Source organism: Zalophus californianus, chromosome 8 (assembly GCF_009762305.2).
Source record: "Zalophus californianus isolate mZalCal1 chromosome 8, mZalCal1.pri.v2, whole genome shotgun sequence".
Lineage (NCBI taxonomy): Eukaryota > Metazoa > Chordata > Mammalia > Carnivora > Otariidae > Zalophus > Zalophus californianus.
Genome location: NC_045602.1, coordinates 72111214 through 72135178, shown reverse-complemented (window position 1 = coordinate 72135178; position 23965 = coordinate 72111214). Strand labels below are relative to the sequence as shown.

Here is a 23965-nt window from a genome sequence, read left to right as displayed (position 1 = left end):
AGCACATGAGAGGGGGGAGGGTCAGAGGGAGAAGCCGACTCCCTGCTGAGCAGGGAGCCCGATGCAGGACTCGATCCTGGGACTCCAGGATCATGACCTGAGCTGAAGGCAGTCGCTTAACCAACTGAGCCATCCAGGCACCCGACATTTTATTTTTAAATGATTGAAAATTCCATTACTTTACAAACCAGAAAAATGCACTTACAATATTTAATTCTGCCGCTTGGTGGTGTCATGAAAACTAATAATAATAATTTTTTTAAAGATTTTATTTATTTATTTGAGAGAGAGAATGAGAGAGAGAGCATGAGAGGGGGAAGGGTCAGAGGGAGAAGCAGACTCCCTGCTGAGCAGGGAGCCCGATGTAGGACTCGATCCTGGAACTCCAGGATCATGACCTGAGCCGAGGGCAGTCACTTAACCAACTGAGCCACCCAGGCACCCTAATAATAATAGTTTAAAAGGATTGTTCTGAAAGTTTGCTGGACAGTAGGGCGTCACTATTAGCAAATTAAAAAAAATATAAACAACATTTTTTAAAGTTTATAATCCTCTTATACATTACAATTGCTGAAAAAACGCGTACGGGCTCAGCATTTCAGTATAAAATCCCAGGCTTACTCATAGCCAAACAAGAAACTAGGATGTCACAGTATTTTTAATCATGGAAAATTTCAAGTATCCTAAAATGCCAATATAACTATGATCCTACTGTACCTCCTAGGTAGGTAATGTTTACATCCTGTCATATTTATTTTTTTTTAAAGATTTTATTTATTTATTTGAGAGAGAGAGAGAGAGCATGAGAGGGGGGAGGGTCAGAGGGAGAACAGACTCCCAGCTGAGCAGGGAGCCCGATGCGGGACTTGATCCCGGGACTCCAGGATCAATGACCTGAGCTGAAGGCAGTCGCTGAACCAGCTGAGCCACCCAGGCGCCCTGTCACATTTACTTTTAAAAAATTAACTAAAGTTTATGGTCCTTTGTTCTGCCATTTCATTTCCCTTTCTTTTTCCCACCAGAGGTGACCACTATCCAGAATTTGATGTGTATCTGTCCAGTTCTTGTTTTTCTATTTTTCCTACATGTTCACCTGTTCACGAACAAAGCAAATGTTTCCTATTTTTAAATGCATCTTTTCATCCTATTGTGTACTGCAATTTGCTAACATCCTGTCATGTTGATACATACAGATATACAGATCTAGGTCATTTGTTTTAACTGCTGTGTTGTAATTTATGGCAAACATACTTTAAATTTTATTTATTCATTCCTCTATCAATGAACATTTTAATGTTGCAATACAGGCAATACCTAGAACAATATCGAATATACAATAGAACTCCAACAAATATTTGTTGAATGGAGGCAAGCTTTTATTTCAAGAAAAGCAGTATAAAATATCTCAGGCAGACTATTTTTTGCTTCAATTCTCCAGTTATTTGTTATCATCCACCCTATCTGCACGCCTGGCAGGAGACATTTCCTGAAATTTCCTAACGGCTTTTTACTCAATCCACTGAAAAAGGCTCTGCTGTGGTACGCGTATGGGGGTAAGGGTGTGTGGATAGGGTGGGTAGAGAACGGACACAAAGCAATTTCAATGTCAAAATATAAGACAATGGTTTGTATGGTCTGGAGTAGGGGAGGATGGCAGCAGCAAGCGTTACAAATCTGGGGGGTCAGACTTTACAATGCAGGGCATGTCTGGTGCTACCATATCCGGATAACGAGATAGAGGAATATAAAGGTCTTTCTCCCCGTGTACGTTCTGAAAGCGATAACCATCAAACGCCAGACGGTTGCCATGGGAACCAGCAGGGGTAGGGGGAGAGAAGATCCGCCAGAATTCTTGATGCGCTTAGAATGTTTCTTCTTCCGGTCCTCTGCTCTTCGCAACCACCGCCCCTCTCCTCGGTCCCCCCCACCCCCATTCTGTGGGCTCTCGTCATTCCCTTCCTTTCTTGATCGATCCTCTTCTTATCCATTCTAGGTCGCCATCTTGGGCCATGCGTCAAGATGGCGCCCCTGGTCCCAGAGGCAGAGCCCTGGCGCTCCAGCGAGGCTGCGCACGCACGTGCTCAGGCGCGGGAGGGTGGGGCGGTGACGTCCAGGCGCTGCCCCGCCCCCGGTAGTCGCCCCGCCCCTGGTCCCACTCCGCCTTCCTCCCACCCGGCGAACCCGGAAGTGGAGGAGGAGGCGCGGCGGTGGTGGCCCAGCGGGCGGGCGCTGGCGGAGCCCAACTGGGGAGCGTGTCTGGGGTTGGGGGCGGGGGGCGGGGCTGAGCGGCCTGGGCAGCCAGGCCCGGACAGGGCGGGGGAGGCCATGGCCTCGGCAGAGTTGCAGGGGAAGTACCAGAAGCTGGCTCAGGAGTACTCGAAGGTACCCATCGTGGGCGGGGAGTAGGGGGTCCCCGGCCCTGCGGCCTCGGGTTGCCTTGGCAGCTACTCGTCGGGACGGAGGGGAACGGCGAAGGGGCACGCGAGCCGTGCCCCTCCTCTCTGTCTTCTCTGTCCACCATTACCGTGCCTCCACCTGCAGCTCCCAGGGGTTGGGGCCGGGCCGTCTTTGGGTCCCTGTGCGTTTCTGCCGGAAGGATCAGGAGTTTGATTCTTCCTTCTCACTAAACTAGCGGGCTTGGGACTGGGGTGTCCGAATCCTGGCTTCTGCCTCTGGTGCTGGTCGGGAGGGGAGGGGAAGGGTAAGCACCTCTACTGCTGCTTCCTCAATTTTCCTAGCCCAGTGATGGGAAAGATCAAGCTTTCTTCCTCCTCACAGGGATGAGATGAGGATAAAGAGATTTATGTGTCCCCAGTCAATTCGGGAGGGTAGAGCGAGCCATTCCTGTAAACTGTTTCACTGAGGATGGGTGGTTACGAATGTATTTAGTGTGTTGGCAAGATGTTGTCTGGAGATGATTTTGAAAGCTTGAGTGCTAGGGCTGTGTCCCTTTTTCTGTCTTTTCCCTCGGTCACCTGGAGTGGGGCAGAACACCCAGGTGCTCAATACATGTTGAGTTAAGCAAACAGTCGTATTTATGGCATCCTTCTTTAAATGATGGAACCCTTTTCTTGGGAAAGGGCGGTGCTGCTTCTAAGGTGTTGCTGCCTTAAGAATATTCTAATGAAGTTATAAAAGAATCTCACATCCTCGGAAATTGAACAGTCATTAAGCTTAGTTTTCAATGATCTGGCATCATGGGAGCATTGGGAAGACCTAGCCCCCTTTTGACAATTTAGAGAAACGGACGCACATTTTTTTCTTAGGGTTTCACTTAACACATATTCAGCAAGGTAAAATGAACTATTGTTTGAAAAATAAAACCTTTGCCTAAACATACACACTTGGGTCTTTTCACCATCAAATGGGAGTCTTTTGAGATAATATACTTATTCCAGCGGTGCGGCCATTGGCAGAACTTCTTGCATTTACATTTGGAATTGTCTTAAGAGCCTGCAGCACAATGTCAGTGATGGCAAGTTTTCAGCCTTTGAAGGAATATTTTCTTGTTGGAAAGGGTCAGAAATTGTTTGGAACAAATCCATATGATGAAGGAGAGCGTGTGGAGAATGGCAATACTCAAAGTTGACTCCACTATTTTGGGTGAAAATGTTTTAAGAGTATAAAGTGAGGGGACTGATTTTCTTCTCCAGAGGATAAACAGTCTCAGAAGGCAATTCCAAATGGCAAAAGAGAGTTCTAAAAATGTTTTAAGCAGTGACTGCATTGCTGAAATAATTGTGTAGCCTTCCAAAAGATTTTTTTTTTTGGATATATATGCTTTTTCGTTCAATGGACATTTATTATGGGCCTCCTGTGCATAGTCTGCCAGGTTCTGTTGAGTGAGCAGAGTTCTGGTTTAAGGAGAATCCTTTAATAGAATGTTCAGACATTGTACATAATTATGATACGTATGACAAGTGTTCAGTGGGAACACAGAAGAGATGAGGGTAAGAGTAGAAGTTACTCAGATTGGGAAATAGGGAAGAGGGAGGGTTGGTAGCATCCCAGGCAAAGGGAACAGGCCATGTTCCCAGTCATGAAAGCACGTTAAGGTACACGGCAGAGAGAGGTGCAGTATGGTTGGAGAGTTAATTTGGACCTCATCATCATAAAGGGTTGTGGATGTCAAATAAGTTTGAACTTTATCTTTTGAATAATAGATGTCAAAGGTTTTTAATTGGGATAATGGCATTACTTTTAGGAGGGGAACTGGTAACTAACTACTCGGAGGATGGATTGAAATAGGGAAAGATCGGTGAAAAGAAGACCAGACTATAGGCTGTTGGGATACTTTTGGGAAGTGTAATATAGGACTAAATCAAATTAGTCACTGTTAAGATGGAGAGGAGGGCCTAGATTTAGGACTTAGGGTTAAAGTACCTTTTTACTTCTTTTTTTTTTAACTTCATTTTTAAAGATTTTATTTATTTATTTTAGAGAGAGAGCATGCGAGAGTTGGGAGGGGGCACGGAGGGAGGGAGAAAGAATCTGAAGCAGGCTCGCACTGAGCGCAGAGCCCCATGCTGTTTGATCCCATGACCAAGACTACGAGATCACGACCTGCGCAGAAACCAAGAGTCAGTTGCGCAGCCGACTGAGCCACCCAGGCGCCCCTAGTTACCTCTTTTTTGAGTGCCCGCTTTGTACATAGCACAAAACTTATGAAGACTATGGTATATGAGACACTCATCCTTGTGTCTTACTCATCTGTGGGATGTGGTGAGTGAGGGGAGACTGAAGAGTTGACCCTGTGGTTCTAGATGAAGGGACATGACTGCCACTGACAGATGCTACTGGCAGGAAGGCGAGCCAGTTTAGGGCAAAGGGGTGTATTAAAGGTTGGATATAATTATAGAATTTTAAGGTTGCAAGGCACATCAAAGTTATCTTGTTCACATAGTAGTTGAGGTGTTGTTGGGGAAACTGCTGGAAATTTCTAGTGGAGATGGACTGGCTAAAAGTCAGGACAAAGGCCAGAGCTTTTGGAATAATTCCTGTGAAGACAAGCAGTTGAACTGCAAGAGTTAGTCCGGGTGGAACCTTTTGGTAGACTCTTTGGAGAACACCTGTGGGAAGGGTGTGAAGGGAGGAGGAGATGGACTGTAGGAGGTCTGCCAGACTTGAGGTTATTTATCTCTCAGATTGGGTTAGATCATTTTTCATCCTTTTAATTGCAATGTGATGGACACTTCAGAACATAAGAGAACAGAGATTGGTCAAAAGATTTCATGTGCTTTTTATTCTCTGTCAATTCTAGTGCCGAGTAATTTCTAGATAAGATCTGTGCTGCCTTCAGCCCTGAGCTTGTGGAAGGGGCACTCGAGCTTTGCATTACCTTCCCTGGTGCAGAAGTTGTGGGCTAATGTTGAAATCCAGTTAGGTCTTTTTCCTTATTTAGGATACAAAGACAATAGAGTTCCTCATAGACAGTAGAAGGAGGCTACATATCAAGACAGCAGCAAGCATGATCCCTAAACCAAGGACAGTTGCAGAATCTTCTTGGTCAGATTTAATGCAGATCTCAGCCTGTTTTCCAGGAAGGAGCCCATTTCTTGCCTAAGAACTATGATCATAATATTCTTTCCTCCCAAGAAGGAAAAAAATGGCCCGAGGAGCTCCCATTTAAGAGACTGAAAGTTTAGTTACATAAAAGATGGGAGGCCAAAGCAGAGGAGAATTTCTGAGGCATACATACTGTTAATGTAAAGTGTTAATGGAAAAGCCAGTAAAAGTAGAGATTAAGACCCTGGTCGTTTGGGCAATTAGAAGGTCATTGGAGACTTTTGAAACTTCAGGTTTAATAAAGTTTAGGGGAGAGGAAAGGTGTATGCATTGGTTTTCAGAGGTTTTTGAAGGTAGTTGGTAAGCAATGCAAACTGCTTCTTTGAGATGTGAGGGAAAGCTAATCGACGCCTCAGTTACTACACGGTAGATTAAGAATCAAAGATCGTTTCTTATATGGTGTCTCTTCCGCAGCCTGGTCTGCTTCTGATGCTCTGGTATGTCTCATAGGGAGGAGAGGCTAAGAGCACTGAGTCCTGGCTCTATTGATTTCAGCCTGCTTTCTTTGCAGGAGCTCCTGCATCCCTGCCTGGCATCATGTTATGTGTGTAAGCATGTTTCAGGTTCTGTTTTCTTAGTGTTTGTGTTACTCTGGGCCAGTGGTTCTCAAAGTGTGGTCCCTGGATTGGCATCATCAGCATCTGGGAACTAGTTAGAAGTATACATTCTCAGACCCACCTGGGACTTACTGAATCTGAAACTGGTGGTCAAACCCAGCAATCTGTGTGTAGCAAACCTCTGAAGTGATTTGGATGCACACCAAAGTTTGAGAACCAAAAGAATCAGTATATTAGTTTTTGCTCAATCTTTTCAAAGCTCTTTTTGAGCCAGTAAAAACAAATGGGAAAGTCAGACATCCAGTATTTCTCTTAACAGTTTACTTTGCAATTGATGCTTCTTTTAGTGATGAAGGAGATTGCCTGTGGGAGCTTTTTTAGATTTATACTCTTAGGAAATAGCTATTCATATTGGTGAAGGGTCAGTTTTGACTCGGTGTGTTTGCTTTCTAGATAGTGGAGTTTGGTGGGACCTGATTAATTGCCCCTTCCTGTAAGAGAAATTGACTCAGGAGCTGGATTAAAAATGAGTATCATTTGGATTAAAGTCTAGTATCAGCCCCCCCCCCCCAGGGTGTAGAGTTTACTACTAAAGTTTGTTTGGAAAACAGCATTGTGTTCAGTGCTATTCAATGGAACTTTCCATGCGGATGAAAATGTTCTGTATCTATGCTGTCCAGCGGGGCAAACCACTAGTCATGTGGTACCGTTGAGCACTTCCAGTGTGGCTAGTGCAACTAGGGAACAGAATGTTAGATTTTATTTTAATTTAAATTTAAATAGGCACATGTGGCTTTGGCTACCCTGTTAGAAGGTGCTAGCTTAGCCCCTAGATCAGTGCGTCACAGACACAAAACGTCTCTGTGACTCACCTGAAGACCTTGTTGAACGGCAGATTCTGGTTCAGTAGGTCCGGGGTGGGGCCCGAGAGTCTGCTCCCAGGTGATGCTATTGCACTGTCTGCAGACCACACTTTGAATAGTAGGACCTTAGAAAAGCCAGGGGTGTCTGTCCTACCCTTCCTCTTTAATCGGCCGCTGATCTAGTCATCCAGTCACAGGTGAGACAGACTGCAGGGGTTGGGGTGGGGTGTTGTCCTAAGGAGTTGGCCTGCATGGGATCAGGAACAGGAGAAGGGGTCCGTTTGAGGGCAGGTCTGAGAGAAGAGGGTTTGTTTCCTGCCTCAGTGACGGAATAACTCCAGCCACTGCTACCTGGGACTGCAGAGTCTACAGGTGTTTCTCCAAATGATTAGAACCATGTGGTCCTACTGGACATCAAGAAGCCTCAAAAGGCCTGAGCCTAAATCGCTAAAGACCACTCTACAGACTTCTCTACGTAACTCTGGTTCTGGAACGGTCAGGCTTATCACAAAGTTATTGCTCTAGGGACAGAGAGTGGTGGTAAGTCAACTATGACCTCTCCTGTTGCTTTGACAACCTGCGATGGGACAACGGGTCCAAGATTAGAGATGTACTACCTTCAATCACGGACTGTTGGAAGAGTTTGTGGGGAAAGAGAGATGAATCCCATATACACATTTTCTCATCTAATCCCCAACAGTCTTCTGTGTTAGAACCACTCTTACATAACTATTTCCTACAGTGGACATTTTGACATTTTACAAGTTTTACAACCCTATAAAACAAACTATTAAACATATAAGCTTTTCTTCATTACAAAGTAATGTGAGCATTATACAACCCTAAGCCCATCCCTAAGCCTCACCCAAACCCTGATTCGAAGCTTCAAAATACTGAAGCCACCTACAGATCCCAGCTTCAGAATCTCTGGCCTGGGTGATCCCTAAAACTCCTTCTGGTTCTACCATTTTCAGTATTCCAAAGCACTGAGAGTACCACTTGGTCTTTCTCTCTCCCTACTTGCTTGTACGTCCCTCTGGATGGGGATAAACTATCCGTAGGCTCTGCAGTACCAGGGAGTGGTGGCTGGAGTTACCTTGTCACTGATGCAGGAGACAGATCTTGGGGTAAGGTCAGAGAGGGACTGTTAGAGTAATGAAGCTTTATAGATGTATGATGCATTACCTTCAAATGCCTTTTACATACAGTATTTAATTTGACTAGTTAACTAAACATTTACTGAGTGCCTTCTGTGTCCATGGCTTTGATCTTTCACTGTAGGCAGGAGATACAGGGAAGTAGGCTGTAGTCTCTACCACGAGCTGCAGTTTTATTGGCAGATGGGAGATGAGTACAGAAGTCAAACATAAATTAGTAAATGTAAAATTTACTGCTTTAAAAAGTAAAATTAAAGCTGAACAGTTTAATAAGAGATGTCTTCTTACTAGTTAGGTGCCAAAGGAACAGAGGGGCAAGCTCCCTGCGGACCATAGGGAGGGGTTAGGAAACATTTATGGATGAATTAGGACCAGAGGTAGGAAGTTAGCTCCTGGAAGAACAACTGGGATTTGGTTGGTCAAAATGAGCAAGGGCTGTGCTTTCAGAGTAAAGGTAAAGCAAATCAGAAGATTACAAGACCATGAAAAACGAGGTTTAAAAGGACTAAGGGTTTCAGAGTTGGGCTGCAAAGGTACTGTTCCTCTACTGGATGGAACAGAAGAGCTTGGTGCACAGCTGCTTGGAAGTAGGCTCTGTCATTTTCTGGAGAGTTTTTCCTAATGGACACTTCAGGGCACTTGTTTCTTAGGCCCACATGCTTTGGAGCCTCCGTACGTATCTCCTGGAGGCTTTAGTGACCATCTGGTGATCTTGTACCTATTTTTAAAACAGTAAAACAGTGTTCATTTGCCTCCCCACTGTGGTGAATGCTGGTGGGGAGAACGATGGATTCTAAAAGACCAGACTGACCACAGCAACATCAGCATTTGACAAGCTGCTGGTTCACTAATGCACTAGTGTGGCCGTAGTGAATGCTGAAATGTGGGAAGACGCCAGATGCCGTGAAGTGTAATTAACACGGCAGTGGTATGTGCTGAGCTTCTGACTGTCATCCTTGTCTACCTTCATAAATGTATTAGGTAAATATTTCTAAAGGAGCTGCATTTTCTGCCAAGCAGTTTTATTGAAACCATGTTTTTGTTGTTGATTAGTTTAGCAAACAGTATTTTCCAAAGGAATATCCAAATCATTTTTTGTTGTAGTCAGATTGAATTCTATACAGCAGTAATTTAAGAGTTTTGTTTTGTGGGATGCCTGGCTGGCTCGGTCGGTGGACCCTGGGGCTCTTGATCTCGGGATTGAGTTTGAGCCCCATGTTGGGTGTAGAGATTACTTAAAAATAAAATCTTTAAGAAAAAAATATGTTTTGCTTTTTAACAGAGTAGGCTGTTAATTTGTTTTAAGTAGCTTTTAAGTGTGTCTTAGAAATGAAAGTTAAGGTTCTTTTTTTAAATTGTCGTGGTTCTGGTCCTATAGAAAGTGATCAGAATGGTTAAGTGAATTTTTCAAGTTTAAATTGTCTACTAAATGGCAGAGCAAGATTTGGGTCTTCTTTATTTGTAGTGAGCTGTATCTTTAACTTTCTAAAAATAGAAGAAGCTCATTTTTTAATCTGTCTTTTGCTCAAGCTGTTGAATATCCTGCAGTATTCCTGCTTTTCTTAGATTCTTAGCTAAATTTTCTATAGAATTCCACATACTCAGTTTAAGGTTTAGTATTTAAATATTCCTATCCTTTTGGCACAGAGGAGGGTCATTTCTGTTCTCAGGAGACAGATCTGAGTTATGCAGAATTAGAAGTAGATTTTTTTTTAAGCTCACAGATAAAATCATTCCCTTTGTTCAGTTTCCCAGAGAAGAACCTGGTCTTTCATGGTCTCTGTACTGAACCTCAGAATATGAGTCTGTACACCTTTTGCTTTGGCTACATAGGACTTGTATATTTCTACTTACATGCTCAGTGTTGCTGAGAACTTTCTTCTTCCTGTAGAAGTGGATTTTATCTTTTGAAATTCTGCAAGTGCTGGTTGTATACCTATATGCATACACACAATTCATTTAGCTTTAGAATTCTTGATTTGTATGCTTTATTTAAAATAAAGTTATACCTCAATTAAAAAAAAAAAGTCTGCGTCCTACCTTTTCAAAGACTTCCCCAACCTCTCCAGCCTACTTCTTTTCTCATTTATACGTAGCTTTAGACAATAGTAACCAGTATTGTCTAATGGCATTATGACTGGAGTTAAATCTGGGGTCTGAATCTCAGCATTACCACTTAACTTCTCTGTACCTCAGTTTGCTCATCTGTAAAATGGACACAATTATAGTACCTACTTCATAGGGTTGTAAAGATTAATGAGGTAATACATGGAAAACACTTAGGACAGTGCCTGGTATATGATGAGTTTTCAAATGTTAGCTGCTATTACCAACTTCTGGATTGAGTCTTCTTAGTTTCTTTCATACACTGCCTTAGCTGATGCCTTAGTGCAAGTCCACCATTCCTGAGGCTATTGTGGGGGATGATATTTGCGTGGCTAATATTAGGCACGGTGTCCTGCTGGGTATGTTTAGTGCCCTACACTTTGATTCTCTATAGAGTTCTTATTTCATAATTAGTCCGATTGTATGTATTTTACAAATGAATGTGTGCCAGAGTTTCAAGGAAAATGACATACACAGAACCGTATTATTTATTTTATTAGTTTTAATATTAGTTTATTGCATTAGTATTTAGTATTAGTTTATTGTATTAGTTTTTATTTAAGGAGGAGACTTGGTTTTACAGAAAGAGCCATGTTCTGGATGGAAGTCAAGAGAACTGGATTTTAGTGTTGATTTTGCTGCTGATTAGTATTATGTCATTGGGCAGAATGATGATATCTACTATCCTCTTCCATGCTAATATTTTTATTCTCATATATGTGAGAAGGTAGTTACTCAGTGTAACCATTCCTGTGAAGTAACGGTAAGTGATTTCCTTGCTACAGGTGATTGTTTATATTAAAAATTAACTATTGCTTCCTGTGTTTTCAGCTTCGGGCTCAGAATCAGGTCCTGAAAAAAGGTGTTGTGGATGAACAGGCGAATTCTGCTGCTTTAAAGGTATGAAACAGGGTATTTGTATGTGAGGGTTAAGTTATTGTTTGGTGATACTCAGAGCAAGGAATTCAGCTGGTTTTCTGTGTAAAAGTCCTGACTATGACACTGATTCACTAGGGATAGGAGAAGGTAATAAAGTTTTTTGTGTTTAATTTTCTTACTTGCTTAGGTATGAATGCAATGCACTTTGATTTCCTTAGCTAAAAACCACAAAAAATGATTATTTGACTTTATCTCCTGCATTTTTCTTATACCTTACGGCCTCTCTTTAGCTGAATTCATGGGGATTAATAGAGCTTCTTATCTGTCTTCATCACTAGACAGCAGTCTGAGGGGGCCTATGTCATATCCATATGCGCAGTATTCAGCAGATGGTTGTCCCCTAATGAATGGATTTGAAAGTGTGAATCATCTAGTCCATTAATCTTGCTTTTGGGTTGAGCTCTTTAATAGTAATAACCCGTGTAAATCAGATTACTCTGTTTGAGTGATATATTTTATCATCAGCATCTTTACTACCTGAGGGGTGAAATACGATAGGAGATGAAGAAATTTGTTTCTACCTCATTCTGGTAGGCATGTCATAAATATTGCTTAGTGATATTTTTAGTTGGATAAATTAACTCTACGATACAGATTTCTTCTTGGCCTGTTTCCATTAAATATACTCTCTCCCTTGCTCTCCGTTGAGACGAAGGGATTAGGATTCCCCTTTACTCATATCTCTTTCTGGAATAGCCCCTAACCAGTGACCTATCCAGGGTGATTCCACTCAGGTAACCCAGAAATATGTCCTTTAACTTAGCCAGTGTTGGGCCTTACCCTAGAGAACTCTGTCTTGAGAGTGCCCCCCACTCAGGTGCTGTTGCACAGACTTGGGGCTGAGGCGGCTGAGGACACCGTACCCATACTTCCAGAGCTGTCTGCGCCCAAGCCAGGATTATTAAAAATAAGCTTATTTATAGTCAGAATTTGTCAGTCAGTTATTATTTAGCCTAAATCATTGAAGAAATAGTCATTATCTCTTAATGATGTTTAAAACCTATGACTGGGAAGGATATTTCCTAGTGTGTCTTAGTAGCCCCCTCTGGGCGTGTGACAGCATCCTGTTGCTGGCTGTGTTTGATTAACTCTGCGATTTTGCAATGGTGGTGACATTGGTGATGGTGACGGCAGGTTCTGTTTGTTGAGCTCTCACTGTGTGTTAGGCATTGTGCCAAGCACATTGCACCCACTCTGTCAGTTAGTCTTCACACAAGTCTGTGAGCGCAGATAATGTTATCATTGTCCCCATTGCAGAAACTAGGGTTTACAGAGAGGTTGAGATAGCTGTCTTCTGAAATCGGTGATTGGTTAATGGAGTTGGAGCATTAGTCAGCTGGTGATGAATTATAAGGATGTAAAGAAATTACTCTTTGTTTTACTATCCATTGCGGAGGTCATTATAGTTCTAGTAAGAATCGCAATTTGCTGGTTTGCTCACTGGGAAGGTTGGGATGTCTTCTGTTACAGCAGGCTTTTGATAGATTGGGTTTGTCTTTTAAGTGAGTTGCTGGACACAGTAAGCATTCATTGATTTGGATTTCTTTAATTTGAAATACATGATGATTTGGATATGGGCTGGGTCTTTATTTATCATTAAGCTCCAAGCAAAAATTAAGGGCTTACTAAAAAACAATAGAAAAGAAAAATGCTTCTCTACTTAATGGAAACGTTATTCTATCCTTCTGGCTGCTCGCAACGTGCAGATAATGTCAGTAGCTTGCAGACACCAGCCTTGGGTTTCTAGGTTGCTCTTTCAATATACTTCTGTCACTTTGTCATTAAAGCTTGACCTCGTCTTAGCTTTGCAGTGGTTTTTCAGTGAAAGTAATGTAATTGCACTTCTTTAAATATACAGTAGTATATGGTCATCTGTGTTTGATTACCAGTGAACACAAAGTTGTCACAATATCATAAGTAAAATACAGTGAGAATAATACTTTTTTTTAAAATAGAGCAGAACTAAATACGTCTCTAGATTTCCACTTTCTTACCTCATTATGGTGTAAACAGTATAGAATGGGCAGTAGAAGATACATTGTTTAAATTTTAGATTTTGTTTCTATTTTTACTTAAAACTTTTAGGTGAATTGATGCAGAACAAACAGCATCTAAAAATATTCTTGTGTTAGGATAATATTGATTTTTATCTTTGACAAATGAGAATAGTTTAAAGTAAAATTAAGTGTAGTGGAAGGACTTCATTTTGACTGACTTAAACTCAGGGAGGATTTATTGAAAAAAATGAATGCAAATAAATTGCTTCCCATTCTTACTGAAGGGCATCATCAGTGAGTAGGAGGTTCTCTTTCACAATTCAAGTTTCTAAAATTGTCACCTCAGGCATTGTGCCTCCTCACTGCTAGACACCTATATAACAACATATTTTACTTTAAGTTGATGATTGTTATTTCAGTATATATGCTTTTTTAATTTTATTTTTAAATTTACTTGGTTTGGCTAAAAAAAATGATTTTGTCACAAGACAGAGCTAAAAGCATGGGAACTGGCATGATAAACATACAAGGTTGAATTCCCTAAAGCAGGAGGTTTGATCATATTTTAGTGAGACAAAAATAATTTCATTATTTGAAACCTTAAGGCTAAATTATAAAGAATGGTCTGTTTTCACTTTGATGTAGGAACAACTGAAAATGAAGGATCAATCGTTGAGAAAACTACAGCAGGAAATGGACAGTTTGACATTTCGAAATCTGCAGCTTGCCAAGAGGGTAGAACTACTGCAAGATGAACTGGCTCTAAGTGAACCCCGAGGCAAGAAAAACAAGGTAGGTCAAATAAAAGCAAGTTAGGGAGGCCTTGTCTGCTAGGTACAGACATCTCCAGACCATCTGGGTTTGAACAGAACACCTCCCCTCCACATTCCCTAATGTTTCATTATTACGCCTGGATATTGGTTCAGGGAAGCAGACACTTACGATTAATATATGTAGTAATATTAGAGGCATTTTTACACGAAAGTGAGTTTTGAATAATTTGTTAGGAGCAAACATGCACATATTAGATTTAGTGTCTGAGAAAAGTGAAAGGAATATCTCATACTGGTCAAAATTACTGATATCTTTCAGTTATACTGAGTTGCCATTAACTCAAGGTGGGGAGTAGATAAAATGAGAAACAGTGTTGAAGTGTAACAGCTCATGTGAAAGTAGCAATTGAAATACTCATTCCTTAGGCTTGTAAATTTGCTGTAAATATTCCTTAATATTTATTTTTATGAGGCCGATTTAGTATTCTTGTCTGGTCATGTAAAAATAAACTTTTTCCATTATGGTTTATATAGTGAGACATGATTCTCACTCCGTAAGATGGATGGTCTGGTACTTTCGAACATTCTGTGATTAAGAAGTTGCATTTTTTTTTTAAGGGTAGGGGGTAGTGATTGACTCTTTAAGTCTGGTGTGTATATAGGGCAGCACCCGGCAAGTGTGTGGATTGAGGCAGGAAAAGTAGAAGGGTAGGAGGGAAGAAGAAGGCCCACAGTAACTCTGAAGCAGCATGGTATGGAGGGAAGAGCACAGGCTTTGGGGTTAGCCCAGGCTTGAATTCTTTGTCTGCCATTTTAGCTTTGCAACCTCAGTTTCTTCATCTGCAACATGGGGATGATACTCACAGTTTGTTGAGTATTAAATGGGATCCTGTAAAGGTGGCTAGGACTGTGTTTGCCATATGATGGGCAATCAACATAATTCTATGTTAGTACCTTTCCATATACATGTCTCCTACATGAAACAGTTCTCTAGAGTGGTAATTTTCAAATAAATGGGGAATAGAGAGGGCAAAAACAGGTATGTATTAGAATCACTTGGGGAATTTTGTCAAAATAAACGTGCTCTGGAAATTCTGAGAGACCCTTGGGGAACGAATAGCCATATCTACTTCAAACATGCTTCCCAGGTTAGTGAGATCCTCCCTCAGTGCTGTTTTCACAGAGGCTTGGGTATAACACTTATGAACTTATGAATTAATGTTAATTAAAGTTTTCCAAATTTGGAAGCACTAATAACCCAGAATGCCTAGAATATGTCATTCGGCTGTCTTCCTTGTGCAGCTCTTGTGTCCTAAACATGTTGGAGAGTTAATGTTTTGTTTTGTTTCTATTTATTTTTTATTTTTTAAAGATTTATTTATTTGAGAGAGAGAGAGAGCACTTGCACAGGTTGGGGGGGGAGGGGCAAAGGGAAAGGGAGAGAGAGAATCCCAAGTGGACTCTGCTGAGCACAGTGCCCGATGTGGGCCTCAATCTCATGACCTGAGATCATGACCTGAACTGAAATCACGAGTCGGCCACTTAATTGTTGAGCCACCACCCAGGCACCCCTGTTTTGTTTTATTTTTAATATAGTTACTCCATTTTCAAAGGGCTTTCTAATCATTGGTTCAGATTGGATCAGTAAGTAACTTCATTTTAAGTGAGGAGTGAGGGCACAAGAAAGGCAGAGAAGGGTGGTGACTGATGTCTGAACACAGTTTCATTGTTAGACCATCCCTGGAATAGTCTCAGCTCTTGTATTCCATGAAAACAAATGTTCATTATTGGCTCTGTTAAATAGTGCTATTCCATGTAGAAAAAGTTAATATTGGTAAAAAAGGAAAAGGAAGGTTTTTTTCATGATTTTTGAGCTTTTTCCTTCTGTTTATTTATAGTAGCTTTATTTTATATGGTTTTATGATTTTTTAAAAATTAGAAATTTATGAAACTTTTGTATGAGCTTATCGTTGTGAATTCTAATTAATTTATTGTATTTTCTTAAAGGAGTTTAATAACTCAGACTCATGGAATTGCTAAAACTGATTTCCCAAACCAAAAGATCAAATTGAAATTATATATATTTTTTATTTTTCTAAATTTAAATTCAGTTGATTAACATATAATGTATTATTAGTTTCAGAGATAGACAGTGATTCATCAGTCTTACGTAATACCCAGTGCTCATTACATCACGTGCCCTCCTTAATGTCCATCACCCGGTTACCCTATCCCCCCAGCCCCCTCCCCCTCCAGCAACCCTCAGTTTGTTCCCTGTGATTAAGAGTCTCTTATGGTTTGTCTCCCTCTCTGATTGAAATGATATTTTTTAGCATATTTTTATGGCTAGCTTTCTGGGCCTGCTGTGTTTTCCAATAGAACTACTCCTGAATTCATCTGCAAAGAATAGTGAGCCTTATCTGTTTATTCTCTCTTTTTTAAGCTTTCCTGCCCATTCCAATATTTGCAGTACCTACATGTGTCAAATAGGAAAAGTTAAATGATGGATTGTATACCTTTTGCAGGATTGTTTGAGAATGGTGCGCATGTAGAAGAGACAAGCTACTAAGGTGATAGAGAATCTTGTGTACCTTAGGATGTTTCTCTAAAGGATGAAAGTTATGTGGACATAACTTATTCTTTCCATCAGAAAAGTGGAGAATCTTCCTCTCAATTGAGTCAAGAGCAGAAGAGCGTCTTTGATGAAGATCTGCAAAAGAAGATAGAAGAGAATGAACGGTTGCATATACAAGTGAGAAAATCTTTCTGTTTTCCCCATGAATTAAAAATGGGGTGTATAATCTGGAACGTGGAAAAACCCATGCAGGATAGAGTGTTTTGTGTATGTGTTTTAATGTCTCCTGTGGTTGTTAGGTATATATGTTCCTGTCGTTGATTTATTTCTTAAATCTCATTCATATCTTAATCTGGGTGTGTGTTTTGAAGTATGCATTTGTTTAGAGGATGGTAGAATAACTTTCTTAAATTATTTAACAGAATAACTTTGTTAAATAACAGTACAGAAATATACTAGGCACTGTTCATTTTATCTAGAAAATGATTAGCTGGATCATTTAGATGGGGGCTTATCAATAAGTAGTGTTTGTTTTTTAAATTATTACTGTTTAGTTGGTTTCTGTTTGTTTACCAGTTAGTCTCTCACACCATGTTGGTTTGTATGCCTTCCCCCAGGACAGGGTCTTACTCATGGTGCGAGCTCAAATATTTATGAAATGTTGCATAATCAGTGTTTGCCTCCCAACATTCAGCACATTTAAGAGTCATGGTGTAATGTGTCTGACTGTGCCTCCTAAATTTTTTGTGAAATGGTGAGCATAGTCAAATGGTGGAAAATAAATATGCAGTAATTCTCAGTTTAACATTTTGCAACTGTTAAAAAAATGAGCTTTGACATCAGTGCATTTTGTGTTAAGCATTCATAATTCTTAATAAGCACTGGATTCTTATTAAGGAAAAGAGCTTTACCTGTTTTAGGGATAACATCTATTTGAATTTTGCTTATTTAATTGTGGAAGTTAGCGTAGCAGAAAAGTTATGCCCTGGTCAGTTGAATTCTCTGTGTGCCAGAAGTTGTTTGAAAGAAATCCTTGAGGGGCGCCTGGGTGGCTCAGCCGTTAAGCGTCTGCCTTCGGCTCAGGTCATGATCCCAGGGTCCTGGGATCGAGCCCTACATTGGGCTCCTTGCCTTGCAAGAGGCCTGCTTCTTCTCCCTCTGCCACTTCCCCTACTTGTGTTCCTGCTCTTGCTGTCTGTCAAATAAATAAATAAAAAAAATCTAAAAAAAAAAAAAAAGAAAAAAGAAAGAAATCCTTGAGCCTGAGAGGAAGGAGGTGTAGGCTTCGGCATCGATCTCCTGTGTTCAGATCTCATTTCTGCATTGGGCAAGTTGAAACTTTGGTTTCCCATGTGGAAAGGAGGGATAACAATAGCACTACCCTGGACATACTGTGAAGATTCTGTAAGATCATGCCTGTGTGAGTGTTACGTGGTGAGCATATAGAACCATGTGGAAATTGCTCAGTGAACAGTCACTGCTTTTGTTTTTCTCTCCATTTGCATATATTTGGATATCGTGAGAAGAGAAAATGATCTTTTCTTTTCAGTTTTTTGAAGCTGACGAGCAGCACAAGCATGTGGAAGCAGAGCTGAGGAGTCGGCTGGCCACCCTGGAGACGGAGGCAGCCCAGCACCAAGCTGTGGTCGATGGCCTGACGCGGAAGTACATGGAAACTATCGAGAAACTGCAGAATGACAAGGCCAAACTAGAAGTAAGCCCCACTGTTGGGGAGAGCACGTTAAGAGATAGTCAGGGCTCTTGTGACTCTTCTGTGCACTTTACGGAGTGCACAGTTAGTCATTCGGGGGAGGCTGTTGCCTGTGGTGTCTCCCAACCGTACCCGTATGTATAGCCTGAGCCATCTACTTTTCTTTTTCTTCTAAAATTCAGGTAAAATCTCAGACTCTAGAAAAGGAGGCCAAGGAATGTCGGCTTCGAACAGAAGAATGGTATGTGGAAATGTGAATTCCAGGGGGCCCTGAAGTAAGAATCAGAAGACCCGAGTTTTAGTTTAGCGGCTCCTCTCTCTTACTGTCACATATGAAGTGAGCCAGGAACAGGCTGTCTCCAGGGTCCTCCTCAGTTCTGTTATCTCTGAGGCCTGACACCCTCTTGGTCAGCTGGCTTGTGCATTAGTCCTCAGCCTGCAGATGTTTGCGGCCGTGGAAGATGGTGTCCTGGGGCTCCTATACTGAGGACTGGATGCTTTCTGTTTCAGGCTACACTGAAGAGAAAGCTTTCTGAGAGTTCCAGGCAGGAAAACTGACTCCTTTTCACTGTGCCAACCTTTTAGTGGTACATTTTGAATAAAATAGAGACCAAGGGATCTAATTTGGAGATACCTAAATCTTAAAATTCAGATATGATGAATTAATGGGTGGTAAAAGCATACTCCAGCATTTAGTTGATAAATGACATAATATTTAGGTTTCCATGGAATCAGTCATGTGAATTTCTTCAGTTTAGTTGCATTGGTAGAATTACATGCATGGTTTAGATGTATACCCATGCTCATAATTGAATCAAAAACAGAAAAGTTACTAGATTTTGAGCCCAGTGGGGGGGAAAATCTGATATAATACTTAGAAAAGAACCTTACTATAATACTTGAACATTCAACATTTATGTCAGCACATAAGAAAGATAAAATTTGTGATTTTGAAATGGCTTTAAGATTACTTTGCACTTGGGGAAATAAACTGACCAGATTATACTAGATACTGGGACTGTGATAAATTTTGACAGTCTTAACATCATTGAACAGAAGTCTCAGGGGCTTCAGAATTGAGGATTACTATTTTTCTTATCTTCATCTTTTAGTAACTGTCTACCACCAAGAGTATCCCGGTGTCAGGCATGAATCTCTGAAAGCTTGATACCAGCTATTGTGGTAACAAGGAAGTGAGAATCCCCTGTCTGACTGGTGATCATGTGGTTTTGTGTTTTTTTTCTTTTAGTCAATTACAGTTAAAGAACCTTCATGAAGATTTGTCAGGTAGATTAGAGGAATCCTTATCAATCATCACGGAAAAAGTACCTTTTAACGATACAAGTAGGTATATTATGTACAGTTTTCCATTATTTGCAACTTTGGATCTCTCTCTCTGGTAACGAACTAATTAAAACAGTTTTTAATCTATTTGGCAAAAAACATCATTGGCTCAACAGAGGGTTGCTTTCTTTTTGTTTTTTTCATCAGCTGTGGCTCTCATATAGGGAGGCTGACTCCAAAGTCAGCCTTCCTGGAAAAAGTAACCCACATTTTTTTTTTATTGCGCATATTGAGCATATCCCTAGGTTAAAAACCAACCTGCACATAAAGTACTTGAAAATTTGTATAAGAAAAGCTGTTTATGGTGGGGAGAATGGGGGAAGGGCGGTGGGAGATGCATCTTCTCAGCCTGGTATCTCCTGCACTTTTGGTGATCCCCACTGATCGGGAGCTGACTTGGATAAGTCCTGCTTCCTATTCATCCTGAGAATGGTCTGGTAATTTACATAGCCAAGAGCATGAAAAAGAACTTAAAAAAAAAATTAACTTACAATGTATGACAGGTACTGATTTTGTAATGTTTAGAGAAAAATTAAATCAGAACCTTGAAAACAAAGAATAAGTTTTATTTAATTGCTTGGAATTTTGAAGCTTATATTCAAATAAGTAGAGATTTCCTTTTTTACAGTCTCATGATTAAAATTTTTTACTTCCCCTAACTTTTTCTTCCGAAAGACCTAAGAGGAAAGAAAAGACACCAAAGAAAAACAGTTTGATCTAACACTGAAATCTGCATATGTCATTATTATATCAAAGCCTGAGTTCCTCTGAAAATGACACCTGTTTCTAGTTTCTACATTAATGTAAATAGTGCTAGCATACTTTGATCCACTAGACTTGAAATCTTGGCGTTTCGTTTTCCCTTTAATCCTTCTCTCAATTAATCATCAGATTCTAATCATTTCCGTCTGGATCTCTTTTGGATCTTTCCTTTTCCAGTACTAGTTGTCACTCTGCTTTAGATCCTTATCATGTCAGTGTGGGTTACTTTTAGTTCTGCAGAATTTAGAGATCATTTGCTGAGTGCCCAGCTGGATAGAGAGCACGAGGGATATAAAAATTTCTAGGGCAAAAATCTCTACCCTAAAGGAATTTATAGTCCAGAAGGGGAGAGATAATGTATAGAAATGTCTAAAATATAAGCTAACCTGTTCAATAAAGAGATTCTTGGGGTTTCCGAGGAAGGACAGATTACTGCTGGAGGGGTTGTTTGGGGAAGTCTTTTGGAAGAGGTGTGCTTTGAGCTGGGCCTGTGTATGTGAGTAGGTTTTATTGGGCAGAGATGCTTGAAAACGAACCAGGGAATTAAGTGGAGTGTGGTACGTGGGACACAAGGTGCTGTCATGGTCTGAGGAGCAATAATTAGCTAAGTGTGATAGGAGGCTAGGGTGGGAGGGGGTAGGCAAGTTCTCAAAGGGTGGGGTTAGACCCTAGAGTTGTGGGCCAAGGAGTTGGGACTCAATTCACAAGATGGTGGGGGTGTTGAAGCCTTTGATCCAGGGAATGTCACGATGAGATCTGTACACTCACAGAGTTAGTCTGGTAAGCGTGTAGACTGCCCTGGAATGCGGAAAGGGGGCCAAGACTATTGTGGTGCTAGTCCTGGTGTGTTGTTATGGAGGCTGGAGCCCGAGTTGTCAGGGAGATAGATGCAAGCGGGCAAGGGAGCTGGAGGAGGCAGTGTGGGGGAAAGATGTGGTGCCAGTGACCAGAAATCAGAGAGGCAGACGAGGGGCAGGTTTATGGGAAAGATGATGAGGTTAACTTTGTTGTTTAATACTCTGACAGATCGGTGTACATCTGTCTTTCTATTGGGGTATGCATTTCTAAGTTAAAGCCTAGACCGTGGAGAGAGACTGGAGTTGACCCTGTTGGGATGGATGGGCCTAGAGAGTGGTGGGAATGAGGGGTACCAAGTGCAGAGAGGCCCGTGCAGCGTCCTTGGAGAGTTCTCCTTCACAGGCGTGAGGAAGGAGAGGGGCTGAGGTGGTGGAGGTGGTGAGGAGCTGGAGAAATGAGGTGACAGGGAAGCTGGGGAAGGGAGTGTTCAGCCTGGTGGAGCTGGGCAATTCTGGTAGTGTTTTGGGGAGCTCAGAGAGGGTGAAGTGACAGTAAAGGCAGCTGCTTTGGTGACTCTGAGAACTCAGTGTTTCCTTGCAGGGTAGACGTGGACAGCTAATGGCTAGCACGAGGGTTAGAGGTGGATGGGTGCTGAGGAAACAGGCAGAGACATGCTGGTCTTGAGAGGTGGGGAAGGATGGAAGCTCAGCAGAGGATTCAGTATGAATGAAGTAAAGGGGAAGAAGTCACTGTGGAGATGGAATTTATAAAGCTGCCACAAATGCTTTTTTTGAAAGTAATTTTGAAGGTGTAGGGAAGAGGAGGGGGTGGTTGACGGATTAGGCCCTCAGGGGCCAGAAGGAGCTATTGCTGGGGACCCAGGGGGAAGAGTAGCTGAGGACAGGATATGGGAAGCCATGGACTCTGAGATGGAGGGTAGGAAACATAAGAACCCCTTGGGCTTTGGCCCTGGTCTTCCTGGAGTTGTAGGGGGAGGCCACCCTATCCGTGGGGCAGGGGAGGAGAGGAAGAATGGTGTTAGGGGCTTAAAATGGAAAAGGTTTGGAGCAGATGCCTTGGGAAGTGACACAGCAGTGAAGTCATGGATTGTGGAGTAGCCTTGAAAGCCCCTGAAGTTTGGTAAAAATAGGTTGTCACGGGCCCTGATCTTCTTTTGTGTTAGCAAGAGCATTGTGGGAAACGATGGACCGGGCTGGAAGGGATAACAAGCAAGGCCCAGAGAGGACTGATAGGAAAGTAGACCGACTGTGGATGGGAGACCAAGCCCTTGGTAGAAATGGGGCCATAAGAGAGAACTGGATGAGAGTGGCATATGGACTTTTGGAGTCAGATTTTGGCACCGGGTCTTTCCGACTGAGGACAAGGCAGAGGAGGGGAGGTTTGAGTGGCTGAAGGGGTGTGCAGAGATTAATAAAGATGGAGGAGGGAACTGAAGTGTGAGGCTAGGTGTCGGGAAGCTATCAGAGGTTGGGGATGGAGTCTGGGGTAGAGAGGGGGACTGTGAGAAAATAAGGAAGCCAACCCAGAAAAGTTAGGATCGAGTCATTGGGATCAGCAGTGGCAGGCAGTGGTAGACTGTCAAATATTGTAGTGTCATGAAAACCGTGGTATTTTTGGATGATTGGTATGGCAGCTGTGTGCGGGGTTATTTTAGAAGGGAGCATGGCTGAACATGGCAAGAACGTCATGGGCCTTTCTAAGTAATCTTGATAGGCCTCAAGTTTTTGAAATGATTTCTTAGAAGTAGAAACTCGGGGTTTACTTGTTTATCCTAAAGTTAAAAAAAATTGGGGGGCCCCTGGCTGGCTCAGTGGGTAGAGCATGCGACTCTTGCTCTCTGGGCCGTGAGTTCAAGCCCCACGTTGGGCATGGAACCTACTTAAAAAAAAAAAAAAAAGAAGTATTACTTTATCTGAGAAACAACTGATTCTATATAAATTCCACTATTGTCTTATACATGATTGGGCTTTGTCATTTAAAATTCTTACGTAAAGCTGATTTTGCTGCAGAGCATTCATTATTTTTCAGTTACGCTGTTTTCTTGTAAATGTAAAATGACTTAATATGCATCCATTTTTGTTTTGTAGAATATAGTCAGTATAACGCTCTGAACGTTCCACCCCACAATAGGAGACATCAGGTAATGATGACATTTTTATTTTCAGCGATGTGTATGTCAAACTTTTCAGAAACCAGAATTTATTGTTTGGGCCTGTTTAATGCACTCAACTGTTGTGTTTAACTTCGGCTTTACTTTCTCGTACATTTCTTTAAAAAATTGCATAACTTGCTATTTATTGAATTCATAAGTAATACAGATTTTTGCTCTCATCTCATACCATTAGAACTGAATTACGGGATGCACTTACTTTTTGAGCCATACCTTTCTTCTAGGTTGGTGGGCCTCGCACTTACACAGTCTAGGTTAAGTGAAGGAGGTCTGTTTGCCAAAACTGGTGGCTTTCTCATTTACTTAGATGGGAATATTAAAATCCAAGTGGGAGCAGATGAATTTAAAGTCAGGATTAGTTGTACTAGAATTTAAGTGTTTTCTCTAAAAGCAGACTTACTAAAGTTGCCTGAGAATAGTAATTGGATAGTTGACTTTCTGTACTTTTCATTTAAAAGCTGAAGATGCGGGACATTGCTGGGCAGGCCCTGGCTTTTGTTCAAGATCTGGTGACAGCTCTTCTGAACTTTCACACCTACACAGAACAGAGGATTCAGATTTTTCCTATTGATTCTGCCATTGACACTATATCTCCGTTGAATCAGAAGGTAAATTTAACTCGGGATA

General features: G+C 41.5%; 1 protein-coding gene across 2 annotated transcripts in view; it reads left to right on the top strand.

Annotated features, from left to right (window-relative positions):
• The first annotated feature begins 2253 nt into the window (after positions 1 to 2253).
• Positions 2254 to 23965, top strand: part of PPP1R21 (protein phosphatase 1 regulatory subunit 21) — a 59404-nt gene continuing 37692 nt past the window's right edge. For both annotated transcript variants that reach the window (XM_027620872.1, XM_027620871.1), the window contains exons 1-9: positions 2254 to 2382; positions 11080 to 11148; positions 13830 to 13976; positions 16608 to 16709; positions 18082 to 18246; positions 18426 to 18484; positions 19493 to 19587; positions 23256 to 23308; positions 23797 to 23946. In XM_027620872.1, coding sequence (XP_027476673.1) covers positions 2326 to 2382; positions 11080 to 11148; positions 13830 to 13976; positions 16608 to 16709; positions 18082 to 18246; positions 18426 to 18484; positions 19493 to 19587; positions 23256 to 23308; positions 23797 to 23946 — 897 coding nt within the window. In that variant the 5' untranslated portion in view covers positions 2254 to 2325. The remainder of the gene's footprint in view (positions 2383 to 11079; positions 11149 to 13829; positions 13977 to 16607; positions 16710 to 18081; positions 18247 to 18425; positions 18485 to 19492; positions 19588 to 23255; positions 23309 to 23796; positions 23947 to 23965) is intronic.